General features: G+C 44.7%; 1 protein-coding gene across 1 annotated transcript in view; it reads right to left on the reverse strand.

The window, feature by feature from the left end:
• TBCD (tubulin folding cofactor D) overlaps positions 1–16,018 on the reverse strand; it is a 1,666,801-nt gene that overhangs the window by 1,564,426 nt on the left and 86,357 nt on the right. Inside the window, 2 exon segments of the mRNA XM_069200356.1 lie at positions 2,095–2,241; positions 2,856–2,957. Coding sequence (XP_069056457.1) covers positions 2,095–2,241; positions 2,856–2,957 — 249 coding nt within the window.

Consider the following 16,018-nt stretch of genomic DNA (forward strand, 5'->3'; position numbering starts at 1 on the left):
CTTTCAGGTGTCTTTCTAGTCACATGCTGGCAATAAGTAGATGAATATTAGACTCTCTCCTGACACCTCTCCAGTGCTCAACATAGAATGCACACAGTCCAAACACGGATGACTAAGCACTACCTTCAGCACAACAGGGCTAAAATGGAATTCATCTTTGGCTCTGGGGTAGACAGTCTAGCTTAGTGGTTCTTAACATGTGGTCCGCAGACCTCTGGGGAAGGGAAGCAGGAAACCTACTATTCATGGGGTGTGTGACTGTTCTGAAAATTAAATAGAGTATACGTATATGACAAAAATGTAACTTTGGATATTTTTGAATGGGAAGAAATTTGAGATTGAAGGCTAATAAGTTGTTATCCTTAGCTGGATTCATAGGAGCAGCTCAAAAGAGAACATACATTTGAAGCAAAAAAGACAAAGTAATTTACTTGTCTCTTGAATATGGCTTTGATTTTAAAAAATAAAAACAATTTAGAATGGCCCAACATTCCTATTAACATGTAAAATTTCAAGTTTTGTATATTTTTTGGTTTGTGAATTAAATACAATATTTCACCATTTTGCGTATAGGTTTGGTGGATAGTTGTTTCGGGTTTTCAGTGTATTCTTCCAGCAGTAATTCACCAGGGGTCTGCAGACGCAAAAGATTAAGAGCCCCTGTTCCACCTGTATGCTTAGATTACCATAAATCTTTACCGACTGAAACAATGTCGGCAGCAGAGTGAAAAGCCTAAGCATCATCCTTGATCAGGATACCTCCTCTGTTTCCTAGTAAAGCTCAGAGGTAAAATACTGTTTCTTCCAACTTAGTAGGTTGGGCATTCTTTAGCCAGCATCATACGTGCAATTTAAAGTAGCTTGTTAAGCCTTTGAAAGCTTACACCAACTAGCTTCATCTTACCAGGCAGAAAAAAATCTGTATTTACCAACTGCCCCTTAATCTTCAGAGCAAAAGAAAACCCTCTTTCAAGTCTCTAAATTCAACCTTGCCACCAAAGGAGGTCCCTGTTTTTTTGTCCAAGTCCCAAGTCTCTTAAATTTGCAACTCACTTCTCAAAAGGGAAGATTTTGGTAGGCCTTTCTCATTAAGCTATGCCAGAAAGGTTAAGGCACAGTGAAGATATTTTTTCCAGTAAAGTTCAATATACTGCTTTGAAATTGGTTTTAATTGGCAACTCACTTGGCTGAAACATGTTAAAAGACGAGGATGAAAAAGATGAAACCTTGACAGATCATTTGACATTGTTAGCCACAAGGATTTTCAGTGACTCATTTCTTATTGTGCGGACTTTATGAATTTTTTTTTATAACAACCGCTCTAGAGCATTGTATCATTTAATTAGAATCATTTGTTTTCCATTATGTTAGCCTATACTAGCCAGGGAGTATTATGGTTTATAGTCTGCATCTACAAAAATGAGGACCTCTCTGATGTTTAAATGGCAGTTTCTGTCCCTCTCATGGGGATGCCTCCCAAAAGGCAGTTGTGGAATGGACCGAGATGTGACATGTACTTCTGTGCGTGTGAGGTTTTCTGGTAATTTCTCTTTTTGACATTTTGCAGGAGAGTTCAGAAAAAGAGGTAACGGGCAAACATCTTTGAGTGGTAGCTGGTTTCATAAAGAACTAGTGATGACTGCATCTTGGTGGACCAGGACTACCTCCTTCAAGAGTGATGCTTACACAAGATACTTTAAGTTGGTGGACAATGGGGCAAAGTCATTGATACTCATAATGGCTCAAGTGGCCTTGTTTTTGGGCGTACAAGCAACAGGGAGCACATGGTTGCTATCGTTCACCAAAACATCACACATTCTCATATCATTACAATCAAAGAATGTCAATATGTCCTAACAGCATTGTTAAGTCAAGCAATGTGTATTTTTCAGTGCCAATGTATAGGTAGTCACTGAAGATCCTGAATATTGCCTTGAAATGGTTATTTTATCACGGAAACAACTAAAACAGTATGCCTTTTTTGGCATTGTTACAGGTGAGCTGTAAAAGAATAAGCCATTTTCTGCAAAAACTAAGAACCCACAAATATGAGGAAAAACAAGCCAAAATCGAGGCATATACAACAATACACACCTCAGCGATGTGGAGTATCTGATCCATTATAGGCATGCGGGTTGGCCCAATCTGTGACGAGATGTTTCCATCAAGACGTGACAAATCAAATGGAATTAAGCAGGTCATCGAAAGCCAAAGAAGCAGCATGTACCTGGTTTCCCATGTCTGCAAAACAATGACAAGAATGAATCACACTTTATTAGAGCGACAGCAGTCTCAAGGTGTCTCAAAACTGTCAGCATGGTTGTGAAGATTTACTTTAAGAAATGCTGCTTAGCTCGTGGTCTGCGATCCAAAGACAACTGCCTACACAGAGGCAACCTACTCCTCTTTATGAAAACATGCTCAGCACTGTCTACAAGTGGAGAAAAGAATCGTGCAACTCATTTGGAGCACAATTCAGACTGTACACCATATTATCCTTATGTAGAAAATTCTCCAACTGAGGAGCCACCACTCCCTCTACAAATAGAAGATCTTCCATTAAACCCAACTCGAAACTACGCCAATAGCTCAACAATCAGTACTTTCTGGGCTAGCCTGCAATGACCCAATTGCAAATTATGATTTTAGCCTCCCCGGTGCAATTAACAATGTATACCAATTGCCATCAGGGCTTCTTTTACAGTGCAAATGATTTCTCCTGCTGTTTAGCATAAGACAGGGCCACGAAGTGTAAATTAAGATTTCATTCCCATGTCCTTCACAGATTTATAGGCATCAAACTCAAAATTAATTTCGGTTCAAAATTCTGGCAACATCATAAATAAGGTACATACCTCATGGTCTTTTGGATTCTGAATTGCAAGCATATCCAAAACAGGATGCACGTTTACGACTTCATGAGGGAAAAGCCGTAAAAATGTTTTGTAGCCTCGCACCTATAAGAATGAGAAATGCTGTTATGTCATGAAGCAAACCCACAATCCTTTTAAAGTAGTTAAAAGAGTACATTAATAATTCTATGGCTAGCTCTCTGTTTTTTCCTCCTAAGACGATAATGAAAACCGGTTCTAAACCTATGTAAACTAAGATAAGGTGATCAAACCTACAACCCTGTTTAGAAACCTCCTGTAAACTTAAAGAAAGCGCATAACAGTTATGAGTCAACACAAATGTTTGCAGAAAGAAGAAGGCAACATTTATGGTGATAAGGCTACATGCATTTTATTAAATGATAAATCTGTCTTGACATACGTGTACAACAGGCACTTCAAAACACATTTAATTCACAGTGAAAGCTGAATGTCTTCACTATTATAAGGAATGTTGCATGTACAATTTGTGGCAGACCCAGTTCCCAAAAGTCCAGAAAATTTGGTACATCTCTAAAGTTTAAAATAACTGTTTGTTGTTGTAAATTATTCTATCCAAATTCTAATAAACAATAGACATTCAAGTAGTAGTATTGCCTGCAATGTGTTTTAAAATGTTTCTTATTTGGTTTTAGTAAAAAAAATAATACAAATGGACACCAACTTTTGCCTGTGGCATATAAAGAAACAACACAGGTGGGCAGAAGAAAAACATATGTCACTGGTCGTGAAATAAGGGCATTGCGACACACTTTAAACAGCCCAACATTGCATACAATGAGATCTGGTGACACATCAGTCATGTAAGGATGGGATAGCAGGTGCATTTTCCAACATCTCCAGGACATAGTATTCAATCCACCCACCCCCAATATTTCAAAACTTATGGGGTGATCCTGATTTTATAGGTAACTTTTTCTGGAATCATGTATGTATAGGTCCATCCCCGCCCTCCATTCTGACAGAGATGGTCGTTCAGGTGACCTCCAGCATTTTGCAACATCTCTAAACCAAGGTTACAGAAAAGAAGTTTTGCCCATGGAATATCCACATTATTAGGTATACCAAGAAGGATGTACTTGGGGTCGGGGGTAATGTTGCCCCCACCACTCTGCTCATTGATTATTCGTTGCCAGTATGACTGTATGGTTGGGCATGTCCAAAGAGGTCCTTAACTTCTTTAGGGAGTTTATTAATAGATCTATAAATTAAAGAAATTGCTTTTACGGCCAGCTCCTACAGTACAAGTCTACACTCAAAGGACACATTTCGGGAGGTCTGTGTTTATGCCTTAATACCTCCACGCATGTCTAAGTGGTAATTAAGTGTTGTGTTTCATGGAGGTGATAGTCCCTCTAAAGGGATCGGAAGGACATGAGGTCCCTTCCCTGGATAAGGTCTCCCACTTTGGAAATGGTGATGCGGTCCCAGATTTTGAAGCCCTTAAGTTTCCCCAGTTCTTTAAAAGGTCTCTCAGGTAATTCTATGTGCCCACCCTATTATTTGTTTTAAGCCATGCCTCAATCGCCACTTGTGTTGCTGGTAGAAATTTCCCAGTCCCTCGCCCCCTCCACAGATATAGTGTTGGAAGGGGTGTCCATGGAACTGGGTTTTTTCAAATGCATAGGTGGGATGGTCCTTGGGTAGATAGCTCCAGTCATTAATAGCAATTAAGTAGATTACCCAATAATAGGCTTTGATATCAGGAAGCGCAATACCATTGTTGTACTGGTTATGCTGCAGTGTCGTGAGGGTAACCCTAGGTTGCTTATTGTTCCATAACAATTTTCTAAGTTCACTATTTTAGCGAATAGCTCATCTGGAATTCTGTAATATATATTCTGAAGGGTGTATAGAAACTTTGGGGGGGGTGATCATCTTAAACATAGCTGCCCTTCCCATTATAGTTAGGGATAGTATCTTCCAATGCTCTGCATCTTCATGAAGCATTGTCAGTATCCTAGTGAGGTTCTTCTCTAGGCATATCTTCGGAGTCTGAGTGGCATATATTCCCAGATATCGGAAACCCTCTAGACCTCCACAGTCTCACAGGCAGGACTGATAGATCTAGGTCACTAAAGATAGAAAAGAGAACCTATTTGCCCCAGTTTATGGTGTATCCAGAATGGGCACCATATCTGTCAAAAGCCTGCCATATTACTGGGATCAACTCTCCGGGTGGGTAAGATACAAAAGGACATCATCTGCAGATAATGAGATCTTTTCCTCATGTATCAGGGACCCAGCGATACAGAAGCCCTTGATGTTCGGGTGGGCAGGAGGAGGGACGCAAGAGGCAGCCCTGTCGGGTACCTCTTCTAATGGGAAAGTCTGCAGAGAGCTTGCAGTTAACTTGTACCTCCACCACAGGAGCATGATATAGCAGCTCCACCCAGTGCAGGAATTGAGGACCAAAGCCAAACCATCTTAAGATATGAACCAATGTGGGTTAGAACAAGTCTAGACCTCTGCTAACCAGTTATGGAGTCATTGGGCATAAAGCCAGATTGATCTTTATGTAGTAGTGGTGAAATAACATCAATGAGTCTTGTGGCCAATATTGTTGTAAGTATCTTGGTCACAATGTTAAGTAATGAGATGGGTCGATAAGACCCACAGTTGGTAGCAGGCTTCCATGCTTTATGTAACACCACTATTGTGGCTTTACGCACGTCGGATGAAAGACATGATAAGCAGGTGGGGGGGGCAGTAGGTTTGCGTATTTCTTAAATTCTGAAGGGATACTGTTAGGCCTGGCGTTTTGCCAGAGTTCAGTTGGGATATAGCTGCCTTCACTTTGGAAAGAGAAAGTCCCTCCTTGTGCGCCTCACGGACGTCTACTGAAAGAGTTCATTGAGGTATTCCTTAATTTCAGACTGCATCGCCAGCCGGCAATCCCTATACAGAGTCTCATAAAAGGTCGTGAAGGAGCCTGCTATGTCTTTGTCTGTATAATAAATGGAGCCATCTGCTCCTTCTATTTGGTGCCTCTATTTCCCGGTGGCCCAGCCATGCTATTAACTTACCTGCCTTGTCTCTGGTATCATAAATGTGGGGCTGGGTGGCAAAGACCAGAGCCTGTGCCTCATGTACAAATGCCCGATAGTCAGCTCGTAGAGCTTCCACATTTCTCATTGGCGACGGGGCTGGTGAGGCGGCCTGCACACATTTTGCTCGTCAGCCTCTGCTCTAGCAGCACCACCTGTTAAGTCGCAGATTCTTTATTTTCCTTAAAATAAAGTTCAGTGGCCACCCGGAGTTCGCGCCCTACTTTCTCATCACGCAGCTCCCAAGTGTTCAGTTTCTAGCTTAGCCCCCCACCAGGGGCCTCCGTCTCATGGTGATCCATAGTGGGGCATGATCAGACAGACCCCTGGCTAGGTATTCCTCCTGCTGGATCACCTCCACTTTGCCTGCCAGGGTAAATATGTAGTCTAATCTCGAAAATACTTTATGCATCCCTGGGTAGTAAGAGTATTCTCTGGTTAGTGGGTAGTGGCGACGCCACATGTCAGTTAGCGTCAGTGTGGTCGCGGAACAAACCAGCCGTATCTGCCTGTGGGAGACAGCAGTTGAACTGCATCTATCAATATCAGGGGACATTGTGTCGATGAAATTCCCCCATCCCACCCCGCGGATATGGAAGGACATCTGTTTCCAGCAATATTCCCATCACTTTATCCAGAGGTGGGTTGCTGAAGTCAGGGGGGCACATACACACACTCACAAGTGTAACATCCGTCTACCCCATAAGGCCTGAACCGCCCCCCCTGGGATCCACCCATGATCTCTGGACCCAGAAAGGGGGGGGAAGGGAACCTATGAATCAAAATCACCAACCCCCGGGAGCCTGAGGTGAAGCCGGCATGTACCAGTGTAGTATATGCCCCTCATGCCAAGAAGCGACATTGTGTGTCTCTCAGGTGAGTCTCCTACAGAAAAACAACATCTGGTTTGTGTCTTTTAATAAAGGCTGCAACCAGACCTTTCTTTATTTTATCACCTAATCTGCTAATATTCCATGCAAGTACCGAGCAACTCAGTGGATTTGACTCACTAGTATGCGACGTGTCAGTGCTAGAGCGTAAATATATTTGCATTTTAGCCTGACGAGCTGTACTGTATAGTAAATCAGTGACACCACCTGTGTTTTTTGTAAAACTGATATATAGCCCCAACAACTGTAATCCAGTAAGAAACACCCGATCCTCTCACCCCTCCCCCTGCCCATCATACGCATTTATTCACTTTTAGGCAGGACCAGATCCAAGAGATCTGTAGCCCATTCTACCCACAATCCCACTAACTTATGAATCAATGGTTCGTGATGAACTGAGAGACGGTCCTCACATCCACTCACCGCTCGGGCCACGGGAGCGAATCTGAAGGAGCGGCGGACTCACTTTCGCAGTTGCCCACCCTGATTACAGCTTTCACACTCTATTCAAATTCCGTACTCTCTCTCAACAAACACTTCACTCCCCACTGAAACCTATGACGAAACAAAAAAAAATACTGGATAAAATTGGTAGGTTGGGGAAGGGAATAAAGGGAAAAAGCAGTAGCTACAGAAGTGGTTTGTTTGCATCTCTGTCGTGCCTTTGCAATGTCAGCTAGCGAGCCCATCCCTAAGTTCCCCGTTATCTGTTCTCTGTAGCCCCTACGAGCCCCTTTACCACATAATAATTGTAGAATAATCAATCTGTTCATAGTTTGTTTTCAATGTTCGGTATTATCCCATCTGGATCTCGCTCCTGTTCCACCTCTGAGGGCAATCAAGGCGACCTCCTGTCTCCTTCTCCCAACCATACAACATCTTTTCCTGTCTCGTCCCATTAATGTCGGAGTCTGAGGATTTCTTGTAAACTGCCTCTTCTCTATCTGATCTATCCATTGATCTGGCTCTCCCCTCTCTCTTCTTAGCCCATCGTTTGTGTTTTGTGGACCAACTCTTGGGTCTGGCTCCTGGGTCAGTCCCCCTTGTCGGCTCCCAGGAGGGTGTCTGTGTGGGGCGGTCTCTCCTCCACCTATCTCCAGAGTTTCAAAGAAGTACGTTTTTTCCTGGAAGATTACTTTCAGTTTGGTGGGAAAAAGGAACATATAGTGGAAGTGCATTGATCTAAGTATAGCTTGACTGCATCAAAAGAGCATCTCTGTTTTGTACCTCCCTTGAGTAATCAGGAATAGTGGAGGAGTTGTGTTTATGTGTCCCCAATCGGCAGGCATTTTTAAGTATCACATCCCAATCATGAAAATTAAAAAAGAACGTGATAATCACTTGTGGAGGAACACCTGGTACAGGTCTGGGGGTGAGCGCTCTATGCAGACGTTCAGTGACAAAGCAGGTGGAAAGGCCGTTAGTGGTGAAGGTATCCCAGATCAATTGTTTCAGAAAGGCAGGGACATTGAAACCCGCTACTCCCTCCGGGAAGCCCACAAATCTGAGGTTGTTGCGCCTTGCGCGATTTTCAGAATCATTATCCCTCCATAGTAATTCTTTAGCAAGTGCTTGAACTTCAGTCAAGTCTTTCCCTGTAGTATGTCGGCATCCTCCAGCTCGGATATGCATTCCTCCCTCTCCGTGACTGTCTGCGACCTTCAAAAGATCTTGTCGTAGCAGGAAGACTTCCGTGCCCACGTCACCAATTTTTGTTTCCAACGCTGTTCTAGCTTGATGGATCGCTGCCAAGATATCAGCATTGTTGGGAGATGCAGCCTCTGTATCTCCAGGAGGGGTTTCCACCTGTTCAATGTGCTGATCTATCTTTCCCTGATGGGATTATTTTGAGTCTTTGTCCCTTGCCATTGCACCTGTAGGAGGGGGTAAAAGAGGGGAATGGGAATTAATAGGTCAGATGTGGACCAAGCTCAGGTCGTTGTGTCCCTCAGTGGGACCGTCCCCTTCAGTTCAGTTCAGTTGGGTCGTGTTTACAGTCTTGAGCAAAGATAGGCCATGAGTGCTGCTGCTGCACCAAGGTCCCCCAGGGATTCATTTAAATCAACTCTTAATAAGGGTGGGCTTTCTCTTCCAGGTGGCAGCAGGTCCCCGCCCGCCATTCACTCTGCATGCTCTCCTGCGTGCTGCCGGCCAGGTGGTTCACCACTGCGCAGGAACACCAAACCTTGCAGGGGAGAAAGAAGGCAGATGGGGGGGAACCGGGCCCCACACCTTCCCTTGATTTTGCACCACCTGTGTCCCCTGGGAGGGCCCAGGTACTTCAGATTATGCAAGGGGGGGGAAGGGGGTGCCAGTCACAACTCTCCCATACAGCCCTCCTCACAGTTACGGTGTTGCGTAGGTGGATTACTGCACTCCCAGGTCAGAGGAAGGGCTCCCCTCCATGTATTCCACTTTATCGCCCCCAACTCAGGATGAAGGCTCAGAGTCCCTCCCATTCAGCCTCTCCTGTCTGGCCGGACTGAGTCTTCTGTGAGTTATTAAGCCCTATGGGCCAGCTAGGCCTCATTCAGTGCCAAGTAGGTTGGCCTCAGGCTGTTGGGTTCTTGGGGGCTCCCTGCGGTCCCACCTCCAGCCATACACCAATCTCCTGCAGTGGCAGAGGGGGCCAGAGTCACCGTCTCATGAGTCCCAGTGCTGCTGCTCTGGCCCTTCAGCCAGACCTCACTCGAGGCTCTTGTGTTGTCCCCCAGGCCCAGGCTCAGATATTCCTCGCCACACTTGTCTTAGGACTCACCGCGGCTGCTGGGAGGGATCATTCTGATATTTCAACATCAGCCCAAACTCTCCGTCGGCGCCGTTCACGCAGTGCATATGGTCCACTCCAGGTTTTTGCTAGGCCTCACTGCTTTGATCCTCAGGAGAGGCCCTGGGTTCAGACTCGCAGCGGAAAGGTCTTACCCCTTCCGTCGTCTGGTCACTTGTCCCCTTACAGTCGCCTCCGCAGCAGCGCAGATGTCCAGGACGACCAGACTCCATTCTAAGCCCTCAGGCCGCAGCTGGCAGGGTCCATCTGCGGCACGAGCACCAGTCTGCTCCCCGATTGCGCAAGTAGAAGGCAGAGGTTGGGAGAAGGCCACAAAATTACTCGGGTCTCCGACGTCCACTCTGATGTCCCTTCTCTGTGTTGGCAGGGTAAAACAGGCAGTCGGTAGAGTTCATGCCCATTTCAGGTTGCCGCCATTTTATCACGGAATGCTCTATATTTTCAGCAGTCTTACATATCAACATAGAGCATCTCAGGGGCCTCAAAGCGGTGCTGCTACAATGTTCAATAGCCAGGGGTACATGAACAGGGATTCTGAGGGGCAGATGAGCAACAGGAGTCCAGGAAATTGTCAGATTCAGCTAGGCCTCGCCAGAATTTCACTCAGACACTGCTACTCCTCCATCTTGTTGGTCATGCCGCCTATTACCTTCAATGTTGAATGTTTTGCTTCTGAATTAGGTATCTTCAGTCAATACATTCAAGGTAATCTTGAATAACCATTTTGTAAAATACTAATTAAAATACAATTCACATACAAACAAAATTTTAATTAACCAACAAGATTATACCCCTAATTTGTTTCTGCATTTTTTTTCTTCAATTTTTTTTTGTATTTTCAGATTGAAACAGGTACACATGACACATTGTACAGAGTCGCCAGAAATAATGAATCAGACTTACACATAGCAGGAAGAACATATCATATACACCTGCATACAAAGGATGATATGATGTGGATGTCAAATGTGTGCAATGTTTTAGATATTGACATATGGAGACCTCCTGCCTTTTGCAATTACTTAATATTGGTGGTGAAGGGTGGCCAGGTGACATTGAATTTGGCCACTCTGTCACAGATGAGAGCAGTCAGTTTTTCCATAGCATAAATGGTCCAAACCTTCCCCCATCACATATTTATTGAAGGGAAGAGTGGCTGTTTCCATAACTCCGCCACACAAAATTGTGCTGGCAGTAAGTAGGTTGGATAAAATGTCACCCTGAGAGGTTGTCGTAGGAAAAATTATATCGCTCACGGATTGCCCAAAAGAATCGTTTGGGGTAACCAATGGGTCGGTATTTTATAGGCATTGTCCTTCTAATGTATGCAGATCAACGATCGAGTTGCTCTTTGCCAAACGTGTCATCAGATATTTCTGTGGCCAATTTCCTTTCCCACTGTATCACATAGGCATGTTTTTTTAGAGGGAGTCAGTTGTAGAAGATATTGATAGAGCCACAAGATGCCTTTAAGGCGCATAATATTCAGGTAAAGGGACTCAACAGGTGGGGCACCGCATTGGCATGCCTAACATGAGTGAAGTCTGCCTGACCAATGTAGTGCCTTGGTCAGTTTGAAGCTATACTGACGGGTGAGGGCATATTAGGCAATCAAGTCATCCCTCGACCGCAAATCACCATTGTTAAAGAAATCCTCCAGAGTGGGGGAGCATCCCTTATTCTAGCTAAACAAACTAGGATGAGCCGCATCTGGGATAAAATCAGGGTCATGCTCCAAAGGGTCAGTCAGGATGCCCTAGGTTAGCGTACCTCTCTCCAGTAGGACAAGAGCAACTATGTTAAAGGCAACAGGGGGAGGGGGATTAAGCTTTGAAAGACATCGGTAGCCATAAGAGCCCAGTGAAAGGGAAGGGGGAAAAGGCCCGCTCCACCCGGATCCTGGGTTTCTTATCAGGGTCATGATTTCAGTCTAAGGAGGGGGAAAAGCTGTGCCCGCAGAACGTACGCTGAAACTCTGGGAAATCTCAAGCCTCCCTCTGCAACCGGCCTGCTCAGTGTTGCACCCGCCACTCTCAGGGACTTATTTCCCAATAAAAAAGCAAGCATTTTCGCCTGATTATGTATTCGTAATGAAGGGGAGAGGGAAAGTGGGCAAGTCTGGAGAACATATACCAGTTGAGGAATAAAATTAATTTTCAAGCTGTTAAGTCTACCAAACAATGAGATTTATGGTTTTCTCCAATGATACAAGTCCTTGAAAAGGGATGTGAGGAGGGCAGTATATTACAAGTGTATAGGTCCTTTGTTAGAGGTGCCAAATGGATCCCTAGATAGGGGGTGGCAGACGTCTCCAACCAAAAGCCTGCATGTCTAATGGGGCCCTCCAGACTGTTAGGGGGATGAGAGACTGCCATACCCAGTGACTTAGCTAAGTTAACTTTGAAGTTAAAAATGAATTAAAAACACGTACTACAGGCTCAATCAGAAGAGAGGCATAGGCTTTATGAAATGTTGAGATATAGCCATCCGGGCTAGGCGCATTGCGTGAAGGGATGCTGCCACTTGCCTCTCTGACCTTATCCAGGATTAGGTCTTCCTCTAGAAGACGCAACTCTTCCGATATAGCCAGAGGTCTATAGGTGCTCAGATAATCATCTTGTTGCTGAGCATCAAGCTGTTGTGCCTGGTAAAGGGTAGAATAATAGTTACTAAAAATCACTTAGATTTCCTCTGTCTCGCGTCGAAGACAACCCTCCACATCTGAGAGTTCTCGGTTGCAGGTACAGTGGATGCACAAGTTATGCACTAAGTCTGTCTGCTTTGTCCCCATTTTCATAATATGTTTGATTAATGTAAAGCAGTTTTTTTGTACGCTGCTGATTTCATTAAAAGATGTTCAAGGTCACCCTGCAGTTGGCGTAAGTCCAGCAAAGTCCTGTGGGAGCCCCATTCTCTGTGGCGTGCCTCCATTTCTAGTATCTGAGACTCTAATTCTTGTTGAGGAGCTTATTCACCCGCTCAAAGGCCATTGTATGAGATAAGCTCACCCTAAAAAAACACTTTTGCAGTGTCCGAGGGTCTCAGGTTACATATCCCGGTTTCTTTTTCAGGAAAATAATGTTTTATAGTGTCTTTAATGCAATCAAGAGGGGCTGGGTCCATAATCGCTTCGTCACTCAGGGTCCATGGCTGAAAAAATGGGCCTTGTGAGGTCACCAAGATAAGGGTCAGCCAAACTAGCGCATGGTCAGAGATAACTCTAACATCAATTTTAGAGTCGAGAAGGCTGGGCAATAAGGACGAAGATAATAAAAAATAGCCAATTATCGAATATGTTCTGTAGACATTTGAAAAGAACGTGTAGTCCTGTTCCTGTGTGTGGTGGTGACGCGAAGCATCAGACAAGGTCAGATTAAATATACCCTGAGTCGAGACAAGGGGAGGGTGAAGTTCATCCCTTCGGGGATCTGAGCAGTCCATGCCCAGGTCCAAAGGAACACTGAATTCCCATATTCCCCACCCCCCAAACACCACATCACCCCTGTGGAAGTGGGAGACACTTGGAAAAAGGTCGGAATAGAATTCATCTCTATCTCCATTGGGACCATAGATTGAAAAAACGAACAGTCACGTTGAGCCAAAGGTACAGTGTATGCCTATCGATCTGTTGTCCCTCATGGTCCTCATATGTGCTGTCCAGGGTAAAGGAGAGGTCTCTACGAAACAGGATGGCCAATCCCTGGGATTTGCGGGTGTAGCAAGAGTGGAATTGTGTGGGTGGGATAACAATAGGCCCTTAGGATCAGCTCTGAGAAGATGTGTTTCTTGTAAAAGCACATCGGTCTCCTTGCGGCATAACCAAGTGTCTAATGCCCTATGTTTAAGAGGGGTGTTGAGACCCTGAATGTTAACGATACAATATGTATGGTGGTCATGCATAGTTATGTGTGCAGACTCCCAGTACTTCTATGGTATAACAGTATATGTGTGGCTTCCGCATGCTGGCAAGGTGCGTCATGTACAAATGAGTCAACAGCCATAACAAATTAACAAGAAACATAGCTGCAATAGCTGGAAATGAAGGCACCAAGCTGTGAATAGGCCGGCGGCCACCTATCTGTAAACAGGCAAATATTAAGCTGGAAATAACTAAAAAGAAATGATTGAATGATTAGCAATAGCAGATAAGCTGTGCATCAAAATAAACAAGCTAACAACCACAAGGATGGGTTGAGCTCATGCTTCGAACCAGGTGCCCCCCCCACCCCCAATCAACCATAGTATTATTATGAGGAAGACAGGAAGAAAACAGTTATTGGCTAAAGAGGAAGAGACACCAACCCTCAGCCAACTGTAAAAACATAACAAATATGAAAAATCCAATCAATTCCCCACTAAAGAGAGTCAAACGTTCAAGGCAGCGTGTCATCATCAGAGGAAAGGGGATGCTGTTTCTTAGCCGCCTGTCTTTTGAGGTTCTGGGCCGCCTTCTTGGCTTGGCGCGAGGGCTGGAAGCGCCAGCAAGTCAACCCCCATCCTCATCTATCAAAGCAAGGTCTCGCGATTCAGCAGGCTGGTCCACATCAGATGGAGGGGGGACAGGCCGATGGCCCCACGGAATTTTTGTGGCGTGTGAGAAGAAATCCTCTTGTGCCAGTGGGTGCAGTATAAGCAGAGCGAGAAGCCCCAAAAGGAAGGAATCTTGTTACATTGCAGATGTTGGGCTTTTCCTTGAGGTCTTTATGACAGGCTAACGTGTTAGCAGAGACATGCTGATATACAGACACTGAATCACCATGAAAGACGATTGGTTCCTGCTGGCGTGCGGACAGCAAGATCTGTTCCTTTTGATGAAAATGGTGTACCCGGTCAGGGTGTCTGAAGCAAAGTTCTTTTGCTGCTAGAAAGCAAAACACGCCCTGTGGGTACAGCCCAGGAGAACCAAAGAGGCATCAGGAAGCTGCTAGATATGGGCAAATGGAGCCTTGACAAGGGATTGTAGATCAGCTGGTGAAATGGAGGCAGACAGGCCCTGGATGCGGATATTATTGCTCCCAGAGCGATTCTCCAGATTGTCTATTTTGTCCTGTAAAGTTAGATGTCTCCTCTCCAATTTTCTGATGCATGCCATTCTATCAACATTGTCGAGGATGTGATCTGCCACCGTCGACTCCAAAGTAGTCAAGTGGGCATCTGTCTGACACAAGGACTGATGGAGGTCGAAGATGGCTCTAGTGAAATCTTGGCGCAGAGAGGTGAGGCCCTTGCAAAATTAAACAAGCAGAAGCTGGCTGTCCTCCTTAGTTGCAAGAACTTGTGAGTCCAAGCTCTCACCAGAGACCGAAGGCTGGGAGGCACCCACCTGCTCCCTGAGCAGGATGGATCAGGTTTTTGAAGCATGTCGAGAATAGAGGAGGAATGGTGCGACTCAGTTTTATGCGCCGCCATAGTAGGACCAACAGCCCACAATTCACTGCTTCGGATGTCTGTGAATGCAGGGAGTCAAAGTCCCAGCCTATCCATTGTGCGTCCATGGACCTGACAGGTAAGGCCTTGGACAGGATTAAGATCAAAGCGCATGTATCGCTGTGCCAAGCTAACAGAGTACTATCGCGGCCAAAGCCATGAGCAGGAAGTCTGAAAAATCAATAAAAAAGGGGATGTGCCCCAAATGGTGTAGGAGTAAGCCGGAGTTGATGTGAGGAAGAACAACTCCAACACCCAAATGCACTAGGCCCCCAATAGAACAGTAGTGGTGCAGTTCACCATATGTGGAAGTCAACGCCAGGTAATTCTCCCACTTCGCACAGACCCTCCATCAATGAAGCTAAGTAGCCAGGTGTCACCATTCTTCTAGTTTACTCTCTTGGCCAATCAGAAAGCTATATTTGTTTTTTTAAAGTTGTGCTTGTGGTACTCTCACGAGTGTTCTTTGAACCCAACCATCCTGATCTACAAATATTTTTGATGTTTAATTTCTCAAATCTACTGAACAAATTTGTACCATGTCATAAAAAGAAAGATTACTGGACCAAGACATAGCTTCCTGCCTAATTTGGTGGAATTCTGTTAAGCAGATTTGGCTGTAGCCCTGTTCAAAAATCCCTATGAAAATTGCATGGGGATTTTGGGCTGTGCGACCCCCTCCCACACACACACTTTTCTTGGCTCCTGTTTGACGGACCACCCTGAAAATTTCCCTGAAGAAACTAAGTAATAAAGGGCACTTTTGCGAACATTTGTCAAACACCAAAGTTATTAGCAAACCAAAAAACGCATTTCCTATAGAAATGAAGCCTTAACTATAATTATCCAGTGGCAACCGCCACTGGTTTAATATATATACATATATATATATATATATATATATAAATAAAACCTTCATCAAATATCTCTATCTACTGCTTTGCTACACTGACATCAACAGTTTTCTTCTTCTTA

The sequence above is a fragment of the Pleurodeles waltl genome, chromosome 7 (assembly GCF_031143425.1).
Source record: "Pleurodeles waltl isolate 20211129_DDA chromosome 7, aPleWal1.hap1.20221129, whole genome shotgun sequence".
Classification (NCBI taxonomy): Eukaryota; Metazoa; Chordata; class Amphibia; order Caudata; family Salamandridae; genus Pleurodeles; species Pleurodeles waltl.